This window comes from Hemicordylus capensis, chromosome 2 (assembly GCF_027244095.1).
Source record: "Hemicordylus capensis ecotype Gifberg chromosome 2, rHemCap1.1.pri, whole genome shotgun sequence".
Taxonomy (NCBI): Eukaryota; Metazoa; Chordata; class Lepidosauria; order Squamata; family Cordylidae; genus Hemicordylus; species Hemicordylus capensis.
The window spans coordinates 263,626,304-263,653,192 of record NC_069658.1 but is presented as its reverse complement, the minus strand read 5'-3'; the positions used below and the strand labels follow the sequence as shown (position 1 = coordinate 263,653,192).

General features: G+C 46.7%; 1 protein-coding gene and 1 long non-coding RNA gene across 6 annotated transcripts; one reads left to right on the top strand and one right to left on the bottom strand.

Annotated features, from left to right (window-relative positions):
* Positions 1 to 158: 158 nt before the first annotated feature.
* On the bottom strand, positions 159 to 23,844 carry ZNF692 (zinc finger protein 692). 5 transcript variants are annotated; one of them, XM_053301306.1, is made up of 12 exons: positions 23,708 to 23,844; positions 18,493 to 18,698; positions 17,011 to 17,042; positions 15,789 to 16,316; positions 13,563 to 13,611; positions 11,705 to 11,845; positions 9,912 to 10,040; positions 8,087 to 8,149; positions 6,962 to 7,040; positions 5,037 to 5,151; positions 3,969 to 4,068; positions 159 to 1,936 (listed from the first exon to the last, which is right to left on the bottom strand). In XM_053301306.1, exons 2-12 carry the CDS (start codon positions 18,681 to 18,683, stop codon positions 1,624 to 1,626), a joined length of 1,740 nt encoding a protein of 579 aa, XP_053157281.1. In that variant the 5' UTR covers positions 18,684 to 18,698; positions 23,708 to 23,844; the 3' UTR covers positions 159 to 1,623. The 5 variants fall into 5 exon arrangements, with proteins under 5 accessions (XP_053157281.1, XP_053157282.1, XP_053157280.1 ...); XM_053301307.1 differs by having other exon boundaries at positions 23,704 to 23,810; XM_053301305.1 differs by lacking the exon at positions 23,708 to 23,844 and adding an exon at positions 23,427 to 23,535.
* LOC128347135 (uncharacterized) lies at positions 23,842 to 26,889 on the top strand. The gene is made up of 2 exons (XR_008317404.1): positions 23,842 to 23,979; positions 25,463 to 26,889. It is a non-coding gene; the product is annotated as an uncharacterized LOC128347135 (long non-coding RNA).

The window sequence follows — 26,889 nt, the reverse complement described above, 5'->3', positions numbered from 1 at the left end:
TCAAGTCCTAGTTTGACACACTAACTACCATGCTATACTGGTACAATTCCTCAGCTCTTAACTGAAATGAACAGAAGGGCTAGGAAAGGTTCCTGCTTGCAATCCTGGAGAGCCATTGACAGCAGTGAGGCACATTTATTTGATTCAGTACAAAGACATTTCCTTATAATTTTTTTAATTTACATAATAATAATAATATATCCAATCAAATGACCAAGGTATTCCAGCCCCCTGCTGACTGCCAGGTCAGTTACAAGTCACTATTATTTTTAAAAAGAAAAAATGGAATCACCTTTCCATTTTCCGGGAATAGCCTTGCTATTGTTTGCATGATCTATTTAACCCAAGATAAAGGGCAGGTGAGTCAGCTCAATTTTTCACTTGCCCCTCCTTGAAAATGTTAAGCAACTCAGAGGCTGAAGTGAGTTTAGGGGTTCATTTGCTCTGGATAACAATGTGGAAGTAGACCCTAAACCATCTAGTAGCACCAGGAGATTTCTAGTCTACTGGCTAAGAAGAAATACCTTGATGGCATGAAAAGGGGAGAGAAGGGGGTGGGGGGAAGTGTGCTGGGCCCTCCAGTTCATGAAGTGCTTCGGCCTAGACAAGTTATCCTTTGTGATACGCACTGAAGGCAAATGTATTGTACAGGGGGTCAGAGCAGCAACAGGCAGAAGACCATACATATGTCAGGATACTAGGGTGTGTCAATGCCCCAAGTCTCAATCAGGGGATCTGAGCAAGAGCCAGGTTGCTGCACAAACAACCAAACACCGAAATCTCAGGTGCTGCCTTTAAAATAAATGAAGGTAAGCAACTTGCTTAAAAATAAATAAATTAAAAAGCTTTCTGCACACCTTGAATCACAGAAGGAAAACAACCCTGCCAAAAGCAAGCAAAAGCTCCCCTTCCATCCTAAAACGGCTGCCTCATCAAAATCCTGGGCATTCAACCTCTAACAGGCTGAGCTTCTATGAGTCTGGAGGGGGAAAGGTTGCACCTTTCCCAAACATACCTGAGACAAAACACAGATATCCTGGTTAGACAGTAGGTGGAAGAATGGAGGAAAGGAGAAAGCATGGGACAGTGTGGGGCAGTGGCATTACTGAAGGTTCCCAAAGGGAAAGCTTAAAAACCCAGAAACACCAAGACATGTGTCATGTCCTCCAATACTGTCAAGCAAGACAAGTTAAACCCAGAGCTACCAACAACGTGGGGTAAGAGCCAGGGAGGTATGTGCATGTCTCCGCCAGCAACCTCCCTCATATTTGGAGTCTAAAGAGAGGTCTGGGAGCCAAGTGTCACAATGCTAAGGCTTCCAATTGGCTACCAGTCTCAGATATCCTGTAGCTTGGCAAGGCCGAGCCCAGGACTGTCCTCCTGTTACTGGAGCTGAGCCAACACAGAACTGTGCCAAAGGAATGTGGTTTGTGGGCCATCACCTCATGGGTTCGAGTCCTTCCAGCCCCTGGATGTCTCAGACTTGCATCCTTCTTGGTGCTATGAAACTGGGCATCCTTCTTGGTGCTATGAAACTGGGAACAAACCCTCAGGGCCCATTTCTGTCACCAACAGGGTTTGCCAGGAATCCTCCCTGCCGTTGTTCTCCAAGGATGTGGTTCATTACTCTATAGTGATCGCCATGACAAGGGCAGATTCCTCCACCCCCTTTTCTCTGGGCTGGTTTTCAGTGGGGTTTTCCAGCGGCTCCATAGAAACTGGATGGCTCAGGGCTGGAAGATCCTGTGCAGGCTGAGGAGGCCCAGTGGCTGTCTCAGGGTGGCTCTTGCTCTTGTGAGCAGTGACGTTGTCTTTCTTCTCAAACTTCTTGCCGCAGAGGTCACAGGAGAACTGATAGAAGGTGTCGGCGTCGTGCTTCTTCATGTGCCAGTTCAAAGAGGCCTTCTGGCGACAGGTGAAGCCACAGATCTCGCACCTATGCAAAGAGCAGTGAGTATCAGTATTGAAGAGCCAAGGCTGAAACAGATGAGAGGCCATATGGCAGCTTGGGAAAAATTATGGAAAACTGATTTAAAGTTCACTGCATGTTATACATTAAAAGAAATTTATTATAAGATGATGAATAGGTGGTATTTGACACTGAAAAAATTAGCATTTATGTATAAAAATGTTCCAAACAAATGTTGGAAATGTGGACAATGTGAAGGAACCTTTTTTCATATGTGGTGGTCATGTGGGAAGGCAAAGGCTTTTTGGGATATGATACATAATAAGTTGAAGAAAATTTTTTAAATGACATTTCCTAAGAGGCCAGAATCCTTCCTGCTGGGAATAACGCAAGGAGACTTCTCCAGAAGAAGCTTAACATTTTTTATATATGCAATCACGGCGGCTAGAATAGTATATGCGCAGAAATGGAAAAATAATTAAATGCCCTCAAAAGAAGATTGGTTGATAAAAATTTTGGAATACGCTGAGATGGCAAAACTTACAGCACTCATAAGGGATGAAAACTTGGAATGTTTCAAAGAAGATTGGGAGCCATTCTTACTTAAAGAACTATTTTTCCAATATGGACCTTTCAGCAGGGTTTGAAATTTAGTAACAACAGCAGGTTGGGTAGGGTAAAATCGAGTTTGCAATGTGGAGTATATGTGTTTTGAATTATTATAGCAATGGTAGATTTGTATAGCTAATATGAACCGTACAGAATGGTAAGCAGGAAGTCAATATTTACTTAATTAAATGTAATTGAAGATATTGTAAAAACCAATAAAATTTTAAAATGTGAAACAGATGAGAGGCCGATCTATAACCAGATCGCCCAATTTATTTTTATTTTACAACAGCTGGGGGTAGCGGGAGGGGGAAGACAAGTATCCCAAACCACAAATTTCTGCTGGGAGTGCATTCCACAGTCCAGGAGCAGCTACAGAGGAGGCTCGGTTCCAAGTCGCCACCAGACATACCGGTGGTAACTGGGAGACGGACCTCTCCAGATGACCTTAGAGTGCAGTGGAGAACATACAGAAGAAAGCACTCACTAAGGTAACCCAGGCTTAAGCAGTTCAGGGCTTCAAAGGTAATAACCAGGCAAGGTAATAATAATAATGATGATGTGGGAGGAAAGGATGAATCTTCTTTGCCCCATGCAGCCTCCCCAATCTAAATCCCACCTTCCCCAAAACATCTATTAGACCTGCAGCAGAACAACAAACAAGTAGCACCTGCTTCAATGGCACCTTCTGAGGTCCATAATAGCTTTGGAGGAACGGGGGATTTTTGGCAGGAAAACAGCATGGAATTAGAATCTCCTCTACCTCTGTGCTGCAGTATCAATCCAAATCAGATTCCCATGTGGCAGCTAGTTGAAATTAGAAGGAAGCCTCAAACTAGAAGACACCATCTTTAACATATTCTAATTTGTCTTCAGATGGCTTTAAAGAAGGGGGTTTGTTTGTTTATTTATTTAGGTTAGTTTGCTTTTTAGTCCTGTTAAGATTCCCAGGGTGAAGTACAATTATGAGATTTAAGTAATTCAAATAAAATAACCAGCAGAGAGACTGTGGATTCAGATAGCTCACCATGGAACTTCCTGATCAGGAGAGGGTAGGCAAATTGCAAAACAATCATGGAAGGAGATAACACAAACAGGGATGAAGCTGGAAACAGGAAGTTGTTCTCTCCAGCTAATCTCTTCCCTCTAGGGTTTTGGCAGTGGCTTTGAATTCAGATTCAAAATTCGTGGAGGACAGGTCTATCAGTGGCCGCTAGCCAGGTATGCTAGATGGAACTTTCGCTTTCAGGCAGTATACCCCTAATACTGCTTGCTGGGAAGCAACAGCAGGGGAGGGCTATTGCCTATTGCCTTAAAGCGCTGCTTGTGAGTTTCCTGAAGGCATCTATTGTGAGAAGCAGGATGCTGGACTAGATAGGCCTTTGGTTTGATCTAGCTGAGCTCCTCTTATGTGATCACCGAGAGAGAAGAGCACTATGGGAATACTTACTGTAAGGGTTTCTCTCCAGTGTGGATTCGCCTGTGGATGATTAAGTTGCTACTAGTTCGGAAGGAGCGGGCACAGAACTCACAGATGTAGTCTCTTTTGTCTACAAAGAAGAAGAAGGCATGCTACTGGCTATTCTGGGCCATACCTAGCAGCTTGAAAGGCAGATGTGGGTAACTTTCCTTTTTTCAAATATCAGATTTATTTCTAAACAAACCTTATGCATATATCAAGAATAAAACTCTCCATACATGCATCTACATCATCCTAGGCCTGGCAGATCATTAAGTCAAATACATAATCCATAGAATCTCTGAACACATTTCAAGTTTATGTGTATGCTACTCTTTCATTTGCATAAAGTGGCTAGTTGTGCAGGGGACAATATTTTCTGGATATACCTCAAAACACACCCCTGTACTCTATAGTACATATTGGGGAAACAAACATTATCCTTGAAAATCAAAGGTCCCTTCCAACTAGAACATTCTAGGATTGTATTAAATCTCTCAGATACACACTCAGGCATGCTGATTTAGGGAGCGTCTTCATCTTGCCACCTAGCCTATATTTATAGCACCATAGGTCAACCCACTTTTGGCAGCTTTGCAGGAAGTGAGATTTAATCACAGTCTTGACACATGTTAAAGTGATCACACAACTCTGCAGCAGGGCCATTTGATGCAAAAAACCACTGTATGATGCTGCTGCAAAAATGACCAGCGAGGAAGAGGGCTGTAGGCTAAGCATTTGCCAGATGACCATATTATGCCAGTCTTGGCAGTCAATGGGAACCACTGGTTATTTGTGAATTATGTTTATTTTTATTCTGCCCTTCGTTCAAGGAGCTCAAGTCAGTGTATTATTGTCTCTTCACTTTTAACTGAAGGGCAGCCCTGGCCCAAAGCGAATGAGTAAGCTTTGTAGCTGAAGGTCTCAGTTCAATCCACCAGCTCTCACTTGGCAGTAGGAGGCACTAAGAAAGCATGCAGGATGAAGGCATGTCAAAAGCACAGAGAGGTGGGGTGGCTGGCCAAGATTCTACCAGGTAAGGCAGAGGAATATGCTCACCACTGTGCAGTTTCTCATGCTCCTTGAGGTGTTTCTTGAAGTTGAAGGACTTGCCACAGGTGGGATCAGAACAGGTGAATGTTTTCTGGTGAACGTGCTGATACTTCTTGTGGTGCTAAACAAACAAAGAAAAATCCCAGCTGGTGTAGAACAAAAAACTCTAACTTCTGTGATAAACACGGCTTACAAAAAAAGAGAAAAGAAAACAAAACCTCCCAGTCTACAGTACACAAACTTCTCGATAGGGATGTGCACGGAACCGGTTCCATGCACACCTGGGGGGTGGGAGGGTCACTTTAGGCACGGGGACGGTGTCCTTACCTCCCCTGCTATGCTTCCCCCTCCGGCACTGCTTCAAAAACTGCTGGCACGGGGCAGCTGTATACCCTCTTGCTGTCCTGGTCAGTGAAAAATCAGAAATGGCGGGCACGCACACTTCTGGTTTTACTGGGGCAACAAGAGGCAAGAGGGTATACAGCCGCCCCATGCCAGTGGTTTTTGAAGCAGCGCCGGTGGGGGAAACAAGGTGGGGGAGGTAAGGGCACCCTTTTCCCACCTTAAAGCGACCCCACCCCACGTTCAAACTGGTTTGAACGTGGGGTTTCTGAACCGGTTCGGCATTCTAGGAATAGAACACCGAACTGGTTCGTGCACATCCCTACTTCCTGAGGACAAACAAAGAGGACAAATTTGCTGTCTCAGGAGCAGGCCGGCCTGCTGGCTCTGCATGTGGCCCCCTCTATCCCAAGGCAGGACTCTGCTGTGGGGCAACTGCTGGCAGTCTTGCATACCTTGCTGTCAAGAATTGAAAGCCCATGTACTCCGGCATTCTCGTCCAGCCAGATGCCAACAAGCAAGACATGATAGAGGGATCTGCACTGTCGTTTGTCCCTGGCATATTGCCTCTGAGCACAGAAATCCCGTTTGGAGCTATCAAGACCCGTAGCAGTCGTAGCTGGTGCCGTCAGGAGGCAGAGGACAGTGCAGGCTGGTGCAGAACAGGACACAGCAGAGTCTCTCTTCCGGCCCTGCCCTGATTTTAATTTAAGCCACACAGGCTGGTCATTCCCTGGGGGCCCCAACCTGATGAATTCCTATCCTGCTTGGCTCAACCCGATGGATGACCAGCCCATGCAGCTCAAGTTAAAGCCAGGGCAGGGTGAGAAGAGAGACAGAGCCCTGCCCTCTGTCCCTCCAGCCCCAGGGGCACCGGCCACCATGGATCTGTAGCCCGTGAACTATCATCCTGCTCAGTCCCTCGAGAGCACAGTCACTGAATGTGTGGTTTGTGGGAGGGGGTCCATGGGAATGTCCTGGTATGCACTGGGGGAGACTGTGTGGACATACGTTTCTTAGCAGGTAGGCCAGCAGGTCACATGAAACCCATCAGTCTTATCTGACCAGTTCCCTATGCCTCTGCTCTCATTCCCCTGCTTGCCTTGCTCTTTTCCATGGTAATCCTGTCAGCCCAATCCAAGCTGATTCTACAGGATCCGTCTTCCAATGGCTACGAGTCATGATGGCTATATGGAGCCTCCAGATTCAGAGGCAGCCTTCCACTGAAGACTAGGTGGGGGCGGGGGGGCGGGGCAACATCAGCAGACTTTTACTGCCTTTCAGCTCAGCTTGTGGGCTTCTTGGGGGCATCTGGCTGCCCACCGTGGGATACAGGATAATGGAGTAGCTGGTCTGCAAGGTTCTTATACTCTTGCAAATATGCAGTGCCAGAAGAGAGCACAGCAGCCAGGCCAGCGGTCACTTGGAACAGCAGCCCTGGGAGTGGGGATGCCCTGCCTGATGGTCTAAGGAGCCTTGAACTGAAGGCTTCAGGAGCCAGGCCTGTTGGCAGAGCAGGACGCCGATCGCCCCCTCTCTGCACCTGGGGACAGGGCAGCACTTCCCACTACGGTCCCATCATCACTCACGTTCAGGTATTGGCGGTTGGAGAAAATCTTCCCACAGCCATCATAATCGCAGAGGAGGATTTCTCGCTTGGCTGCCTTCCTGTGGAGAAAGGCAAAGTTGGGAGGGAGAGAAAAGCGTGAACTCATCAAATCTCCAGCTCCAGACTCATTATTACTAATAATCTTTCTTTCTTTCTAGGTCGAGAATCCTTTATCTGGACTGCTTGGGCCCAAAGGTGTTCCGGATTTCGGAATATGTTCATAAATGAGATATCTTGGGCATGAAAGGTTACTGGTTTCCCCGCTCTAACAATCCCTGAAGTTCCTTCCCGCCTTCCAGCCAAGCTCCTTCCCACTTCCCCTCTCACAGACTGGCTTGAGAAGCGTGTGAGTGGCAGTGCAATCGCATTCACAAAACCGGCTTGGCTTCACCCGGAAGGGGGGCTCTTCCCCCTGCCCCCACCATTTGGAGCGCCATTGCAGATGGAGCCCCGGGTGCCGCTTTGCCTCTCTGTGAGTTGCAGGTGCTGCTTAATTTGGGGGCTTTTTGCTGCTTTGCTACGGTTAGCTGCTGAGTTGGGGCTGGGATTGGTTTGGGGGCTTTGTGAGTGGTTGAAGCTACAGGTCAAGAATCCAAGTGGAAAATACAAGCGGGGTTTGTTTGTTTTCTCGGCGTAGTGTCCGGATTATGGAGCTTTCCAGATTTTGGGAGTCCGGATAAAGGATTCTCGATCTGTACCACTTGTCAACAACAAAAAAGTTTTCAAGGCAGTTTGCATAGAAAAAGGATAATAAGGAGAAGATGGTCCCCTGTCCCCAAAGGGCTCACAGTCTAAAAAGAACCACAAGGCAGACACCAGCAACAGATACTGGAAAGATGCTGTGTTGGGGTTGGATGGGGCCAGTTGCTCTCCACTTTAAAACGTGCCTCTTTGCCCAGTTAGCAGGGGTTATCATAACAGTAAAAAGTCCACAGAACTGTGAAGGGGTTCAGTGGCCCACCATTACCATTCCCCCTCGCTCCCCAATCAGGCTGTGAATCAGAGGTCTTATGCCATGCCTCCAAGACCTTCTGCCCAAAGGTCAGCTCTTAGTAGGCTAATCGTGTTCCTTTCAGGGTTGACAAGCCAACAAAGAGGCACCCACCTGATTCTTTTTGGGCCAATCTGGGCTACATCTTCATCTGCAGCCTGTGCCCGCTTCTTGCAGCTGTACAAGAAAATATATGCTTGGTAAGTATAAAGAAGAAGAGTGTTCCCTCAAATTGTCAGAAGCAACCAACTTGAAAAGTAGCAGGAAGCTAGAAGGGGCAGAGGCTTATCTGATTAATGGTGGCAGCCTTAGAGAGAATCCATCTGGTGCAGTGGTTAGGATGCTGGACTAAGAGTTGAGAGACCTGGGTTCAAATCCCCATTCAGCCATGAAGCTCATGAGATACCCTTGGCCAGTCACTATCTTTCTGTCTAGTCTACCTTACAGATTTGTTGTGAGGGCATCGGTGGGAGAACCCTGTATGCCACCTGAACTCCTCAGAGGAAGTGTAGGATAGACACGTAACATATTATATTATTAGTTACAGCAGCTGCTTTGGTCATCTAGGAGGCAAAACCAACCCTGATGCAATTTTACTCCTGATTCTGCAAGTTGTGAGTTACATGCCACTTTCTATGTGCCATCCACAAAAGAGATACTTGGTCTATGGGGTTCAGCTCTTCAGTATGAAGTAGGGAGCCTGACCACAGCCCTTCGGAGTCCTTAACATTTCCCTTCGGTCTATTTTCCTGATCAAAACTGCATGCACACACCCCACACAACTCGTGGCCAGTTCACACAATCATTTTGTTATGGCAGTAATGCAGCAAAGTCGCCGTTGCCCCTTTCACATTGCTGCGGCTTGTCATGTTTCTATATAGCCTGGATATCCTTTGCGTGTCAAGATTTGCAAGGTTTTCCAGTAAATGGTGAGCTGGAACATAGGCTGAGCCAAGAGTGGTGCTGAGCCAGTCTCAAGGTATACTGCAACAATCACAAGGCTGTGCATGGCAAAAAAAAAAAAAAAAAAAGGCAGCTCTTCAGCAGGCATTATATACTACACATAATATGGTTTGATAGCCATGACCTCATCATTCCATGAGGGAAAGGGCAAAAGTCCTGCATCAGCTACATCAGACACAAACAGGGCCAAACCATATGCGATGCTGGAGACACACAAAGTACATCCTGACAGGTTTTTGGTTTTTGTGCATGTGGTTTTGATCAGGCAAACAGATTGAAGGGGAAATGTCAAGGAGACATTGCCCCAGAGTCCCCCACAGCTGCAGAAAAAAACCATTGCAAGACACTCCACATGTCTCACGTCTCACATTTAGAGGCTGTTCACACACGCAGCCAGACCAGACTTCACACAGTACTTGTGTGAAGTGCCGGGATCAAGGCTGATCCTGGAGCTGCCTCCCTGTGTAGCCCGAGATTTTTACCTGGGTAAAAGGATGCAAGCGCGCGATGCTACACAGGTACAAGGTAGTGTATATGCCTGGGCTGCAGCAGCCCAAGCAGACACAGATCCTGGCGCCTAGAGCGCCCAATTCATGGGGGAATCTCTCAATGCACTGCACTCGTCGCACAATATGCTGTTGGCTATCTGGAGGCCAGGATGCATTTTCCTGGCTTTCAGAACACTGCATGGCTCACAACAGCACCAATCATATGGGTGTGCGAGCCGCGTGGTGGGCATCACCACCAAATCATCCGGGAGGGGAGGGAGGTGCTCGCCTGCCTTCCCCCAACTCGTGCCCCCCAGCCCAGCAAAAGGTCATGTAAACAACCTTATTGTTTTGCTGCCATTCTGAAGTTTTCTTGTTAAATGTCAGCCTCCGTTTTGTGACCAGAAGACGACATAGTTGCTTTCTGGTTCAGATCGACAGAGACCAGTTCCCTCTGCCCCTCCTTTCTTGCTTATTTGCTCCCTCACCCTGCTCCACCACCTTTCTCCTCAGAAGGGCTGTGGTCAGTGGGGCATATTTCACTAGGTGGCTGATCCTCTTTCGCAGACCTCTTGCAGCACTTGACCAGATTCTGGTATCTTTGCAGTTTGCCATCCCTGGATGAAAGTGAGACACAGAGGTGATGGCCACACAGTGCCTGGTCCACTGAAGGTATGTTAACCAATAGCAAACCAAGCAGTATTTGCAGATTGAAGCCAGCATTACTATATGTATATTACTATACTACATTGTAATATACACTATGCTATTTATTTAGAAGATGTCTCAGTTGTTATTGTGTGTGCAGTAAGTCATTAACGTAACAATTACAGATTAAAAACAACAGTAGATTTAAACACTAGAACAGTGTTCCCTCTAACAGGGATTCCCAGATGTTGTTGACACAATTCCCAGAATCCCCACCTGCAATGGCTTTTGCTTGGAGATTATGGGAGTTGTAGTCAACAACATCTGGGAATCCCTGTTAGAGGGAACAGTGCACTAGAACAATGGTTAAAACAGCATGAAAAACAATGGCTGACTCAGTTCCTCATGTGTAAAGGTAAAATGTGCCATCAAGCTGATTTCAATTCCTGGCACCCACAGAGCCCTGTGGTTTTCTTTTGGTAGAATACAGGAGGGGTTTACCATTGCCTCCTCCTGCGCAGTCTGAGATGATGCCTTTCAGCATCTTCCTATATCGCTGCTGCACGAAATAGTACCAGCGGGGATTTGAACTGGCAACCTTCTGCTTGTTAGTCAAGCATTTCCCCACTGCACCATTAGGTGGCTCCTCGTGAGCAGTCCCACTGAAATTAATGGAGCACATTAGTCATGACTAACATGCCCCATTAATTTCAGTGAGACCTCATAAGGAATTTAGTCTGGACAGTAGCTGGTTATTCTAAAAGACCTGGGATAATAAAAGAGCACCTATATATAAGTATATATTGTATTTTAGACACCTTTGTCTGGTGCCTAAAATATGGCAATGTAGGCAACAGGCAAGCTTTCGAGTACTATCCATGTCATCATGAATATCCCGCCTGCAGCGTGCATGCCACAAATGGAACATATTTGAGGAGCACGATATCCGCAATCCACCTGGGGAAGATTAAGAGAATGTGTAGGCTTGGTCATGGCATGGAGTCAGGCCGGCACTCCTGCCTGCCTCTTTGGCACTGTACAGCTGCATGCTCCTTGACTCAGAAAGTAGGAGGCAAAACGATTGCAAGATATGGAGGCTGTCTTGTCATACAAGTAGAGCAGCCCTCTCTCCTGCTTTGGCCAACGTTTGGCACACTTGGCCAACGCTACATTAAATCAAGTTCATCAGTTCCCACTTAGCCCAGTTCACACAGTGTCTGGATATCCATGTGGTCATTCTGAAGGGGAATGGAAGAATGAGAGTCCCTCAAGTTTACACTTCATCCCAGAATGGTCCCTTGTCACACTACAAGGCTGCAAAAAGGTTTCTTGAGTTCTAGGCACCTGCTTCTCATGCCTCAGCACTGCATTAGAAACTGGACTTGCATACCATAAAGAGAGTCCAGGAGGCTCTGACCCAAGGTGAATCAAGTCCAGGATCCTGCTTCCTAATGTGGCCAACCAGATGTCTCCAGGAAGCTCACAAGCAGGCTTGAAGGTATTAGCCCTCCCTGGTTATTGCTCCCTAGCATTGGGTGTTCAGTAACATACTGCTTCTGTTGACAGATCCCATTCTATGAATTTATCCAATAGTTTTCAGCTGCTCTCCGGATGCTTCCTAAACAACATTTACCTGTCGAGGGAAGGTTGATAAGTCTCATCTCGCAGGTCATCTGTATATGCCAGGTTGTCTTCCTCTGCCAAATCCTCTCCCTCTTCTTCTTCTGCTTGGTCAGGCACTACTTCAGGCTTCCCCTCTGGTGGGAGCAAAGTGCTGCAGAAAGCATTTTTAAAATGTGAGGAAAGGGTGCAGAGCACAAAATCTTTTGACCTGAAATGGATCCCAGTTTACCTAGTTCCACCCCTTGCTGCTTGAAAGGCTGGAAAATGTCTACCATCTAACATATCAGCCAGTTTTTCTCAAAAGTGTCCCCAAAAGCTTTCTAATCTCTATCTATGGCTCTTTAATGCAATCTAAGCATTAGTTCAGTGGCAGAGCACATGCTCTGGTGTCCAAAAGGTCCCAGTTTAATCCCTGGCACCTCCAGGTAGGTCCGGGAAAGACCCTCTGTCTGAAATCGCAGACAGCTGCTGCTCACCAGTGTTGACCATACTTGGCTAGAAAAGTCAATGGCCTAACTCTATGAGGTAGCCCTGTATGTAATTTAACATAATAACTGCAACAAGAGATCCATTTAGCCCAACCATGGCCAGAGATATGCCCTAGGAAGCCCATGGGCATAGTAGGGGGGCCATTCTCCTGTTATCGATTCCAGCTTCTGCAATCAGAGTTATACAGTATACAGAGTTATACAGTTCTACAATCCAGTTGTAGAACTGGAAAAAGTGCAGAAGAGGGCAACCAAGATGATTAGGGGCCTAGAGCACCTTCCTTATGAGGCAAGGCTACAACACCTGGGGCTATTTAGAAAAAAGACGACTGCAGGGAGACATGATAGAGGTCTATAAAATCATGCATGGTGTGGAGAAAGTGGAGAGAGAGAAATTCTTCTCCCTCTCACATAACTCTAGAACCAGGGGTCATCCCATGAAATTGATTGCCAGGAAATTTAGGACCAGCAAATGGAAGTACTTTTTCACACAACGCATAATCAACTTGTAGAATTCTCTGCCACAAGATGTGGAGACAGCTAACAACCTGGATGGCTTTAAGAAGGGCTTGGATAACTTCATGTAGGAGAGGTTTACAATCGGCTACTAGTTGGAGGGCTATAGGCCACCTCCAGCCTCAAAGGCAGGATGCCTCTGAGTACCAGTTGCAGGGGAGTAACAGCAGGAGAGAGGGCATGCCCTCAACTCCTGCCTGTGGCTTCCAGCGGCATCTGGTGGGCCACTGTGTGAAACAGGATGCTGGACTAGATGGGCCTTGGGCCTGATCCAGCAGGGCTGTTCTTATGTTCTTAACATCAGAGTTGTGTTTTTATTAGGGCTGCACATTTTAATCAGAAGATTAATCAATTGCAGATTGGTTGATCAATTTAAATAGCAAATGAAGGGTGCCTGCTTATTTTCTGAGGCTATTTTTTTTCTATACTACAGTAAAAGGGAATGAAAGTGTTAAAGATGGCCTTTCCTTCAAACACTTAGTAGCTTGTCTTATTCAAATGGTAAGCTATCTTGCACTTCTTTTGTTAATGAAAAAGGTGCTTATATTAAGGTATCTAGCATGTTTATCCAACATATATTTGGTGTCTCCCCCCACCATACACACACTTTAATGGATTTTTTTCAGCCTGAAACATGCTCCAGGCTGGGGGGTGGGGACGGACTTCATGAATGCCAGAAGGGTTAGCCAATCAGCAGTGCACAGTCAGTTTGTGATGGAAAAAGGAAGAACCAGTTGCTCCTGAGTGCAATTATCTGAGGAAGGTTGCATGCTTGACCAGAAACGGAGGAGGGCCGATCCCAAATGGATCTCATTGCTGAAGCTATGGACACTGCCTCAGAGAGGAACAAAGGAAGAAACTTACCTTTCAGGCCCCAGAATTTCTGTGCTACCTGGAATCTCATCTGAGGGTGCTGTTGCAAGAGAAAACATGGAACCATCAGATCCTGGGTGATGGAGCTACAGAACACAATCAGTAGGACTGTAAATTGGGCAAATTAGGGGAAGTCCAGCCAGTCATCATGCAGTGACACAAAAGAAGCAGGACATCAAGGGCTCCATTGCAACTGAAGTACTGTATACTTATGGGCATGCAGTAACCTTGTTTTAGTTTATTTCTTAAATAAAGATGAGTGGGGTTGTTTGTTTTTAGCAGCCACTTGCTTGATCACTTTTTGAGAATAAGAATTACCTCCAGATGACCAGGCAGAAAAACTTATATAAACTGAAAGGCAGATCCTCTCCCGACCCCCTGGGTTTATGTGTGGGCAGGCAGGGAGGGGAGCAACTGTTTTTGTAGTCCAATAATATTTGTGGACTTTCTTGCAAGACTATACATCAAGGCTCCCTGATTCTGGAGACTCCAGCTTTCATTTTTAAGGCGGCATGTTTCTAGCTCTTATGGTTGTAGAGATCAGCTTTACGATAAGCTTTACAATCAGAAGGCAATGCAACACAAGCCCAGTTCAGACATTATGCTGTACAAGTGTACAGATGTCTGTACTCTTGTACATGTGTTTGTGTGAATGGCTGTATCTGTGTTCATTTTAGAAGTGAACCTGCATTTGAAGGGATACAGGCCCTTCAAATGCATGGTGCAGGTAGGAAGTGTACTTCTGTACCTGTGTTCAGCATAACATGTGAATGGCTGTGACTGTGTACAGATCCGTATCTGTGTACACTGTACACTCGTACGACTGTTGAACATAATATGTGTGAAAGGGTGGGCAGGGCCCCTCGGATATATTCCAGGCCTCCTCTCGGAATGTTTAGCTTTCATTAAAGTAAAGTAGTTAAGTCTAGCCCTTTTACCTATGGCGTAATAAGGAAAAGCATGCAGACAATATTTGACTCAGCTGCTCACTAAGAAGTCAACTTACTCCTGCTTTCCAGTGCTCGGTCTGGCCAATGACTGCAAAAGCCTTGAGCTAATTAACCAACAGTAGGCCCTTGTCTTTCAAATGTCACAAAATTACATTTCACTGTATTAGTATAGGATACTGTTAAGTAACTTCACAAAACATATGCTACCTATATTCGTGTTCTGGCTGTTCTGCAAGGATTCCCTCTCCCCTTAAGCCTCCTCATTACAAAATTTCTGGCGACAGGCCTAAGACCATGAGTGTAAATTTGAAGGCACTGAAAGATGTAGGGGAGGAAGAAGAGATTCAGGAGTTGGTAAACGAGGTCGGGTCGGGGAGGCTTCTTCGCAGCTTCTTGCCTACCCACGCAGGAACTCTTTACAAGCTTCCTTGCCACTAGCCGCAGCCCACCCATATTCCAGGTATCCCCCCCGCCACCCTCCTTCCATTCTGTTGTTCCACCAGCCACTATGTCTCTTATTTTGCAAGAATAGCAAACTTGTCACTGCCAATGCGGTCTGTATCGGCTTCCAGAAAAGCAGGTTGTCAGTTATGTAACTCAGATCTGAAATCAGGCCAGCCAGATTTACTAATCGCTGCTCAGTAGTTTGACCAGAAAGGAGGGAAGGGGTAAATCGGGCAGCAGTAATATGCCCCCTGAGTTCCCCTGTGGTTTCTGAACACCTCGTGGAAACTGACTGCAGCAGGCTTTCATTTTGGAGAGTCGCCATGGCTCAGTGGCAGGGCACATGTTTTATTTGCAGAAAGGTCCCAGGTTGAATCACTGGCAGCCCCAGCTTCTGGTTCAGACAGCAGCTGGCGAGAAAGAGCTCCACCCAAGAACTGCTGGGAGTCAAACTAGACAGCACTGGGTAAGAGAGATCAATGATCTGACTGGATATAAGGCAGATTCCTTTGTTCCCAATTTCCCCAAATCCATGAAGAGATTACGTTCTAATCTAATTCTACTTGCTACAGTGTCCAAAACTGTAGCATGATCATGGTTGTGAAGATTCCTACAGTGTTTGCTTATTAAGTATCTTACCTGTGCCTACTATTACACTGATTGACCAGATATTTAGGTGCACCCTAGAATTGAGCCTCGAATCCCAATACAGCACTCCAGACACGCCCTTTCAACCCCCTCCAATCCTCAGCCAAAATGGAGCCCTCATCTTTCTGGCTGGGGGACTTCACTCCCGCCTCCTCCGGCCTGCTGGCTCCCTCACCTGTCTGCGTGTCGTTGCCACTCAGCAACTCTGCCTCCTCGCATAGGCCCGTTCCGCTGCCGGCGGGAGACATGCATGCGGTTCTCTCTCTCTCCGCACTGCCCTCCCCATCCTCTCGGGCAGGCGGCTCCGCCTCGTCCACTGGACATGGTGAGTCGGAAGCAAGCGCTAAGGAAAAGGCATGGGCGGCTGCTGCCCTGCGGAGGGAGCGCCGGCGTCTGATGATGGGGGAAGGTGGGGGGCTGGGCTGGGCACTCACGGCTTTCTCCTCTCCGCACCGGGAGGCTGCCTTGTGGGGGGGCGGCGTGGGCGGCGTGCAGGTCTGTGGGGTGGGGGGGCTCCAAGAGAAGGTGTGACCAGCCAGGCACTCCCATACCATGCTGCCTGGGACTCCCTTCTGCTCCAGCAAGGAGGACTTCACGTCAGGGATGAAGCCACATTCCTGGCTGTGATTGTGGGAAAGGACAACAAGGTTTTGCAGAGCATCGGCGGGAAAGGGGTTGGGGACAACATTGGAACTATCCTGTCCTGCGGAGGCAGGGGGAGAGAGGGAGAGGGAGAGAGGGGGGGGGAGAGAGAGAGAGAGAATGAATAAGATCAATTAGATATTTGCAGTGGCAGCTCAAGACATCTCTGTGCCAGAGCCAGGGTGCCAGATACTGTCCCCCTCCCTTTTCCCAAGCAGTGGTGTCAGAAGGCAGGTGTGGTGGCGGTGGGCAGCTGGGGGAATCTGGCCACCAATGACCTGCTGCTTGAAGCAACCACCTCACCTTGTCTCATGGAAGGACCACCCACTGGAGATCTGTTAGTCTGAGTTTTAAGGGGAAGCTACTCTCTCTCATAATTCTCTCTCACATGCACATGCCACACACACTGTTTATATGATGGAGCAATCAGTGACGAGATTTTCCGCTTGCTCTTGAAAGGGGTACAGTCCCAGAAGGACTGCTACGCTTGCTCTTCTTTGAACATGAAAATCCATTCTTGCGCTTCTTAAACAGCATTTAGGGCAGTCTTTGAGTTACCTTGCAATTGTCCCCTTGTCCACTTGCTCCAAGAAAATAGTATCACTCAAGCTACCATGATAAACACAAACATTCATCCATGTGGGCAGGCGATATTGTAGAAAAGAAAAGTTATTGCACTTACCTGCAAAGCTGGTATAAAATTAATATTAATACAAGTTTTCTTCTAATTCCAGACAACTTGCAAGGGCTCTTACCTGCTTTCAGTGTGCAGCCTTGGGAGCTGTATCTGCATGACAAAGAGAAGGGGCAGGAGAAATGGAGTTGCATGTTGTCAATAATACTTTCAGCATGCAACTACATTATTAAAGGCAGTGCAGTGTAGTGGTTAGAATACTGGACTAGAAGTGGGAGATCCACATTCAAATCCCAGCTCAATCAGGAAGGTGACCTTGGCCTCTCATGCTCTCTCAACCTGACCTACCTCATAGGGTTGTTGTGAAGGTAAGATAGGGTCTCCTATGTATGCTGCACTGAACTCCTTTGAGGAAGAGTGGGACATAGATGCGAGCAGTAGTAATTTATATAATCCTTTAGAGCAGGGGTGGCCAACCTGAGGCTCTCCAGCTGTTGCTGGACTACAACTCCCATCATCCCCAGTAATAGCTGTGACTAGTGATGGAGTTGTAGCCCCAGATGGAGAACCTGCTGGCATTGTATATGCAAGTGCTAGCAATCTAGTTTAAATATTATCTGGAACCCTGCATAGGTAATTTTATTTTTAAACACAAGTCTAGCATCACACTGAAACCAGGCAATAACTTTCTGAGGTAGATCCAAATCATTAGCTCCATATCACACAGACTGGGGTGTGGGTGGATGCTGATGCTGAGAGTAGCTTGTCTTATCAGTATCTCATATTCCTTTCTGCTCCCACTTTTGCAGGACTGCCATATTTCCTACAGAGGGAAAGCGGGTAGTTACTTATTTTATATCCCACCTTTCTTCCACCATGAAACTCAAGGCAGCATACATGGGGTTCCCAGAAAGTCACCCATCCAGGTATGGACCAGACCAAGACCGGCTTTTGTTTCAGAAAGCTTGTCCTCTACGGCAGGGATTCTCAACGTTGGGTCCCCAGATGTTATTGGACTTCAACTCCCATAATCCCCAACTAAAGGCCACTGGGGCAGGGGATTATGGGAGCTGAAGTCCAATAACATCTGGAGACCCAACGTTGAGAACCCCTGCTCTAAGGCCATGTCCTGCAATCCTCTGCACATCTCAGATTGCCTAAATGTGTGCACATTTAATGCTTGTCTTTAGTTAACATTGAGACAAAGCTAGCAAAGAACCAGAAGGATGGCTGGGAAAGAGTTGAAATAGAAATGTTACAAATAGGGGTGTGCACGAACCACGGTTCAGCACCATGGGGAGGGGAGCGGGAGCTTTAAGAAAGAGGAGAGAAGGTCCTTACCTGCTCTCTGGTGCCCCATGCAGCTTCTTGCTGGGGTGGTGCTCCGCACAGCACCGGCACTCACATGGCGCCCACCATGTGCGTGCTGGCACCACGCAGGGGTACTTGTGCCGAGCACTGCCCCAACAGGAAGCTGCATGGAGCAGCAGAGAGCAGGTAAGGACCTGCTCTCTTTCTTAAAGCACCCACTCCCCGCTCCCCTCCCCACAGCTCCGAACCGTGGTTTGTGCACACCCCTAGTTACGAACACATCCATTCTTACCTGTCGAGTAGGTACTTGGCAAGCTGGGAGTGCAAGGAAAACCCCAGTTGTTCCTTAAGCTGGCACCATTGCTCCAGGTGACTGCCAATACGGATGCGGCACTTGCTGCGCCGGGCGTCCAGTTCCTTCCGTTTTTGTTTGCGAATGGTTTCAGAGGTCCGCTGGCGGCCCTGGCGCCCATGATCCATCATCTCAAAGCTGCCCCACTGAGGGAGAAAGACAATCGTTACGATCTCTATAGTAAAAATCCTGCTGAGACATTAGTACATTATATACAAGCAACTGCTATTAAAGGTCAATTGGCCTCCATCAATGGCTGAGCAAAATTTCAGCCGCTGAGCCCCACTTCCTTGACAACAAGGCCCTCAGTAGAAGATGCTACCTGGAAAGTGGTGGCCAAAGGGCAACAATCACTAGGAATCAGTGAAGGCAGCAAATTTCCTGAGTGTGGTTTCTGTCCCTGATACTAGTCTTGAATGTGATTTTATTGCAGTGATGTTTATAGCCACTCTGACAGTCTTTTATTAAGGCTGCCATAAAGCAGAACACACATTTTTAAATGAATAGAAATAAATATGCATTAAGGCTGTCGACTGGTCAAAACATGTTTGGCTGGTTTTATTCGATCAGCTAATTATACACTGACAGATTATTTACCTATGGCAGAACCTCAATGAAGGTTACTGAACACGTGGCACTTTCTCCTGTCTGAGAGCTTTCACACAAATCCATCAATAAGAATGAAGGCCATTATCAACATTGTGTTATAGTCTATGACCAAGAGATGGAACCCAGGATGGGGCTATTCAGCACCTGGGACAGCTCTGGAGAGGGCGGGGACCCTGCAGCATGTGGAACTGTATTTATTTAGTTGTATTTGCACCCTGCACTTCCTCTGAGGATCTTGGGGTAGCATCCCCAACAGATGGCTGTCCAGCTTCTGCTTGAAGACCTCTCCAGCAACATAGAGGCACCCTGCCCCAGTAAATGATTTCATTGTCAATCTGCTCTTATGATAAGACGTTTATCTAATGTTCAACCAAAATATCTTTTGTAACTTAAGTCCATTAGATCTAGTCTTGCCCTCTGGAGCAATAGAGAACAAGTTTTTGTTCTCATCAGGTATTTGAAGAGTGCTATCTTGTCTCACACAATATCTTCTACTCCAGGTAAAACACACCCAGTTCCTTAAACCTTTCCTCATAGGGTTTGTTTTCCATACTTGATCATTTTCACTGTCCTGCTCTGAACCCATTGCAGCTTGCCTATATCCTTCTTAAAGTGAAGCACCCAGTACTGCAGATGAAGTTGGACTAGTACAGAGTGAAGTGGAGCTATTCAGACCTCATCTGGCATATAGTGTCCAGCCCTCATCTGATATTTAGAAAGCATCATTGAATAGGAAACATAAATAAGCTCAAGTGTCAGGGAGACCAGAGTTCAAATCTCCATTCAGCCATGAAACTCACTGGGTGACTCTGGACCAGTCACATATCTCTTAGCCTAACCTATCTCACAGGTTGTTATAGGTTAAACATAACCTTGTACACCACTCGGGGCTCCTTGTAGGAAGAATGAAATATAGATGTACATGTAATGTAAATGTGCACCTTGACCTGCCTTTCTTCCCCTCTTTCTGTTGCCTTCTGTGTCAAACTTTAGATTTCAAGTAAGCTCCTCAGGGCAGAGGCCTCTCTTGTTATTCTGTAAAGCACTATGCACACTGATGGTATTATATTAATAATAATCCTTTCTAGCAGAAGGCTATTTAGAGTTGTTGAATCAATCACAACTGGTAAAAAGCACTTCTGGCCACAGTCTCAACCTGAGGCACCAGGGTGAGACCTGGGTCCAAGAGCACTCCTAAGCTATGAACCTATTCTTTCTGGGAAAGTTCTATTCCATCTTGCAAATTACAACCCCCAATAACGAGCGCCTCAGTTTTGCTTGGATTCAGCTTCAGTTTATTATCCCTCATCCAGCCCATTACAGCTCGTAGGCAGGCATTTAAGGGGCTCACTCCATTTCCTCATATTGATGACAAGGAGAAATAGATTTGGATGTCATCAGCATATTGATAACACCTAGATTCAAATCCCCTAATGACCTCACCCATCAATTTCATGTAGATGTTAAAAAGCATTGGTGACAGAATGGAGTCCTGAGGGACTCCATATAGTACTGTAGCTCCTGTAGTAGAGCAACTGTCACCAAGCGCCACCATCTGAAATCTACCTGAGACATGGGAGGGGGACTACTCTAAAACAGTGCCTCCTATCCCCAAATCCCTCAGGTGATCCAGAAGAATACCATGGTTGATGGTATCATGGTTGGTGCTAAGAGATCCCAAAGAACCAGCAGAGTCACACTCCCTCTGTCAATTCCCTGGCAAAGGTCATCTACAGGGGTGAAGAAATGTTGGCTCAGTTTATAAGCCAGACAAAAATATTTACTCATCACTGCTCATCAGGACTTTTTTCACTCATCAGGCATTGTTTTTCACTCCTCACAGACCAGTGGACTAGTGGATTTCTGCAGCCCTGGTCATCTATCAGGCTGCCCAAGTCCTTCTCAACCCAACGGCCCGCTCTAAAGCCAGTTTGAAATGAGTCTAGCCTCCAAGACTGCTTGGAGCTGGTCAGCCACCACTCTCTCAATCATATTATCCAACCATGGGAAGTTGGAGACTGGCCTATAATTATCCATTACCAGGGGATCCAGAGTGGGCTTAAGAAAGGGCCTAGCCACTGCCTCCTTCAAACAAGGTGACATCCTACCCTCCCTCAGTGAGGTATTAATGATATCAACTAGGACATTTCCAACAACCTCCCTGCAAAATGAAAACAGCCAGGTTGGGCAAGGATCCAAAGAACAGGTAGTACCACTCCAAGCGGTTCACATCCTCAGGAGTCACAAACAGGGTAAGATGGCCCTGCATCTTACAAACTGGCCCTGCAGAAATATTGAAGTCCAGATCAGCATGAATGTGATAAATTTTACCTGCACTCAATGTGTCACAGTGAGACTATGGACTGGGGCTCACAACGAGACCTGATTTTTCTGAGTGCGCGGGGGGAGGGAGCCCTGAGTGAGACCTGATTTTTCAGAGTGCGTGGGGAGGGAGCCCTGGGTGGCCGGATCGGCCGCCCACACGATTGCCAGCTCCGTGACAGAGCCAGCGGGGGCTGCACAGCCCCCAGAAGCCCCAGTATGCCCTGCGTGAGCATGTAGGGCATACTGGGGAGACCCCTGGAGCCAGGAGGCGGCTTTTCACCTCCCCTCTGAGGGTCTACTTGTGAGTAGCCGCAGCTGCTCACGATCTGATAGCCTGGGTTTGCGGAGTGCACGCTCCGCAAATCCGGGCTAAGGGGAGGGGTACTTGAGCGGGTTACCCGCTCTAGAACCACTGGGCTTGCAGCCGAGCCCGGTGGTTCTCATGATCAGCAAAAATCAGGCTAGTGGAGGCTAGCCTGATTTTTGCTGATTGTGAGAATAGCCCCATTGTTTCCAGAAACAGTTTCGAAACAGTAGGAGCTTCAGTTAATCCCCTAACAATCCGGAATAGCTCTGCTGGACGAGAACTTGCAGGATAAAGTCCATACGACTGGACGAGCACTATGCACAGGATAAAATTGCTTCCTTGCTACACGTATTGCCACAGCATAGAATTCAAGGTGAGTCCTCCATTTGTGCACCAGTCATCTACCTTGTTGCTTCGGCTCCCGTAACTCTTCTGTATACCATGGAGCTAATTTTGAAGCAGGTTGGAGAGAACTTTTAGGAGCGATCGTATCTACTGCCATGGGAAGTTCCCTGTTCCAGGGATCCACCGGGCCATTAGCAGAATCACCGGCAGAACCAACTCCCAAACCCTCTAAGGCCCTTTGGAATCCTAGTGGATCCAACAGCCTTCTCCAGTGGACCATTTTAATAGGTCCACCACCCCTGCAGGCATCAGATGTGACTGACCCCTGATCCGCATGAGGTTTGTGAAGGTGACCCCTGATCCGCATGAGGTTTGTGAAACTGATTTGGGAAGAAGGGAGCAGAGAACAGCTGCTGCTTTGTATTAATTATGCGTGTGGTTTTTCAAAGAAGGTAGATATGTTCCTTTTGTGCACGATGCCTTGAGCTCCGGCCATACCCCCAATGCCAGCCTCGCCTTAACTCCAGCACTTTGATCACATGCAATACCCATATTTACCCAAACAAAAGATGACTCTGAATTTAAGATAACCCCTCAATTTCTAAATTCAGAGAAGTTGGGAAAAACCTAGTCTTAGATTCAGGTAAATACAGTAATTTTATCTCCCCTTTCAGAGTGTGCAGGATCAGGTTGCTAGAGCTAGGACAGATGCAGCAACAATGACAAGAACTCTCCCTGTCCCAGCTTCTGTCCTTCCTCCAGCAACTTGACTGTGCATGCTCAGAGTGTCAGTGCCAGCTTCTGCCTGGGGTCAACACAGACTGTAGTGAAGTGCAGTGCAGGGCAGTGCAGTAGGGGTGAATTCTGTAGCCCCCCCCCAAAAAAACACCCCTTCCTCCAAATACATGCGCGAGGCGTGTTCCACCCCAATGATCTCCATAAGTGTATCCTAACTTTCTTCCATGTAAGCAAGTTAATAGTCACCATTCCCTTCCACAAACTCAAGTACAGCATTGGATTTCAAAACCTTTTGAATAGGAGCAAAACCAACTCCGACACTGGGTGGCCGAGTCTTCCCAGACAAGGATCCCCAAGGGCGCCCCATGTGTCTGCACACAGAGATGCACTGCATAGCCTCTTGCAATACCCAAGCCCTTCTTGAAATACATTACACCATACCCATACACAACCAGCATCTACTACTACTGGCCACACGTCATTTCTATATCGTGTGTAGCACCTGGCTGGCACTAAATGAAAAGGGAAGCAGTGACGTTGAGTAATATACCATATCTCTCTGCTTAAGAAGTCCATAGCAAAAACACACACTAGTCCTCAGTATCCACATTTAATGCTACAGATTACAGAAGAGCAACCATCCCTCAAACCACGCCCCCAACACCAAGTGCTCCAATGCCCCGCCCTTCTTTGCCCTTTAGATTCCCACCCCTCTCTCCGCCTCAAATCAATGACTCCTGCTCTTAGGCTCTGGCCAATCAGAGACCAGCGTGCAGCGACAGGAACCGTCGTTTCCCTCCGTTACTCACGCGCCCCTCCTCCCTCACCAACCGTTTCGTTCAGGCTTCTATCTGAGGCATAAGACTTCTCGCCGATAATGATTCCATCCTCGCTGGTGCGGACAGCTCCTTATACCTGCGGAGCCCCTAGTGCTGTAGAGAGGGGGGCCCACCCCAGGCACCGTGGCCCCTTTAAGAGTGATGCGGTATCCCCCCCGCCCCCACGCTTCGCCGACACACGGGAGGAAGAGCAGCGAAATATGGCGGCTAAGGAGGCGGGGGAAATTGGCCTTGCCTTTTTGCGCATGCGGCCTTCGCTCTATGGTTAGTTGGAAATTTGAATGTTGTGTGCTTCGTGGGAGTTGTAGTTTAGCCGCTGTGAGCGCTGTCGCATATCTAGGCTGTACAAACCGGCTGCTTTATAGTTACGTACAGAATGCTTTTTGATCTGCCTAGAACACCCGTCTTCAAGGCAGCAAGCAGAACGATGTGGAGTTCGTAGTTCTCCCCTCGGTTCATGATAGTTAGTTAGTTGTTTATTTACGATCTTAGATCAAACATCAATATACGCAGAATATACACAGTAAAAAGAAAATAATGGAGACAAAGTCTAAAATGTCATCAAATATATAAAATCAGGAATCTTTGACAGTAACCAATTGCTGTGCTCTAGCTTCTCTTAGTTTGGTCAATGTGTAACAAAATTTAGCAACCGCCAGGGATATTGTTGGGTCCCTGTCTTCTAATAAGCATATAATAATTGTCTCCACTGAGTGGCTTTGGAGATCTTTCAGAGATAAAAATAAATCTCTTTCATCTGTATAAAGTGGGCAGTGTAACAGTAAATGCGTCAGCGTTTCGGGAGCAGCTCCGCAAAGGCATAGTCTCTCCTCATAGGGTTTTCTCTCAAATTTCCCTACTAGCATCGCTGAGGGTAAAGCATTCAAGCGAGCTCTTGTAAACGCCCAGCGCAGCTTTGGTTCATGATAGTAGTTGTAGTTCTCAGTGCCTTAGTCTATTTCTCATGGGACTATCCAAGTGACTGTATTCCTCACCGTTAAGAGAGCTTGCTTATTAGCAGTATTCTTTTCTTGCTAATACATTCTGTACCAGTTATAAGATTACTTTCCCTCCTTGAAAAAATAACCAGTAATTTTACACATTATAAATGTAGTGAATTATATTAGTAGCTACATTTTCGTGATTTTAAGACCACCCAAAAGCAGGCTATGACATTGGCTGTAAAAAATATTTGAAAAGCAGGGACACACAGGATGTTGTTTAATCACAGGGTTTCTGTTCCGTGAACGGGACAGGTAGGAATTCAATAGGTGTACGCCAAAGGGCACGATTCCATCCACTAGGACTAGCCCCACTACTTCCAAGGACTGCATTTTAGAGGAAAGCTGCTCTAGATGCACTTTCAGATGCATTGATACCTGTCATGCCGCTGTTTAAAGACACAAGCTCAGGAGCCTTGCCAAGGAAAAAATAAAAGTGGGTACTTTTAAGAACTGGGAGGCATTCTTGCTGTACATACAATTGCTATATAATTGCTTTTCCAGAATACACCACAAAGCCAGATTTCCCCAAAAATTTCTCCCCAAGTTGGATATTGTTGTGAAGCAATGTAAAACCTTCCTTTAAAATTTGAACTGACTTTTCTGGACCAAGATTAAAGTAGGGCTTTTTAAAATATGCCATTTTTTACAAAAAGGTTTTTTAGTCTTTGTAGTCCAATCTATGCCATTTTCTGAGTCTATGGTTACCTAAGCCTCTGGCTTATTTTTCTTTCTTTTTGAGATAGGAAAGAAACAACAACCCCAAAACATAAGAGTTTCCAGTCAGGGGACTCACACATAATGTCTAGTCTGGCCATGAGAATGTGACTTGTGAATGGGATACGACAGCATTGGCATAGTCCCAAGAAAAGAAAGAAAGAAAGAAAGAAAGAAAGAAAGAAAGAAAGAAAGAAAGAAAGAAAGAAAGGAAACCACACACACACACACACACACTCCCTGAAGCAAGTCAGATTAGGTAAAATGCACATAAAGGATGATATTGAAGGAAACCATGATGATTATTCTGAACACTGCTGAATGACATTGTAATAAGCCATTACTGAATGACAAGATGAAGTACCCGCTTGAATTTGTTCTTTCCTTACCCACTGGCCACTAGGGAGCAAGTGATGGGTGTGTCACAATCTTCTTGGTGGATGGGGGAGGGGAAGAAGAAAGGATAAGAGATGCACATTATGATGTGTCAGAATCTGATTGGATGCCAATGCTACCTCACAACCTGGGGCACTTAGTCAAGCCAGACCATCAGTGAAGTGAAGAGCAGATCCTTCATTTGAACATCACTCACTTTATGAAAGCAAAGCTTAGAGCAACTGTGGCATTCTTAGGTGGAAAGTAGAGAGCAGACTTGGAGACAGTTATAGGAATGGCTGCTGCTCATAGAATGAGGAGGAGGTCTCAACTTCCCAGGAGAAGGAAACACACCACACGCAGGACAGCTCTGCATAGGAAGCAGCACCTGCCAAAGCAGAGGAAGCAGTGCCTAAAACTAGGGAAGCAGAAGCAGAAGGCGGTGAGCAAAGAGCCTGTTCTTCTAAAGCCGGATCTGAAGCGCCCTTATGATGAGCTTGTGGTTAAAGTCCTCCAGAAACTGCACCGGGACAAGGTGCCCATTTCAACCAAGGCCAAGGGCAAGCTGATCTCCTTCATCAGGAGGTTCTACAACAATGTGTCCAAGAAAGCTAAGTGCAGCAGGAGAGGCAAGAAGAACAGCTGCACCATCGGCACCAAGGAACTCCAAAAGGTACTGAAGCGGGTGATGCGCAAGAAGCAAGCAATGGAATTGGTCAAAAACATCAGCAAACCACGCCACCATTAGAACACCATCCTTCCTGCTCTCGTTGGGTTGGTGTAAGTGAGATCTAGGGAAGGGAAGGGAAGAATGTGCCAGCCTTCAAAAAATTAAAAATAAATAAATAAAAGGAAAAAAGGAAAAACAAATATCCAGCTTCCACCTGATGCTGCCTTCAAGATGTCAAGAAACTCTTCACTATTTGAACATCTCAAATAAGCCCAGCAAACCAATAACTCACAATTCTCAATGAACTAAAACGATCTGAGCTGCAGAAGAAGGAAAGATCTTGGGAGAAGAACATCACCCAATGCTTATGCCTATAATAAAATGGGATCTTAACAGGTTCCTTAGCTTTGA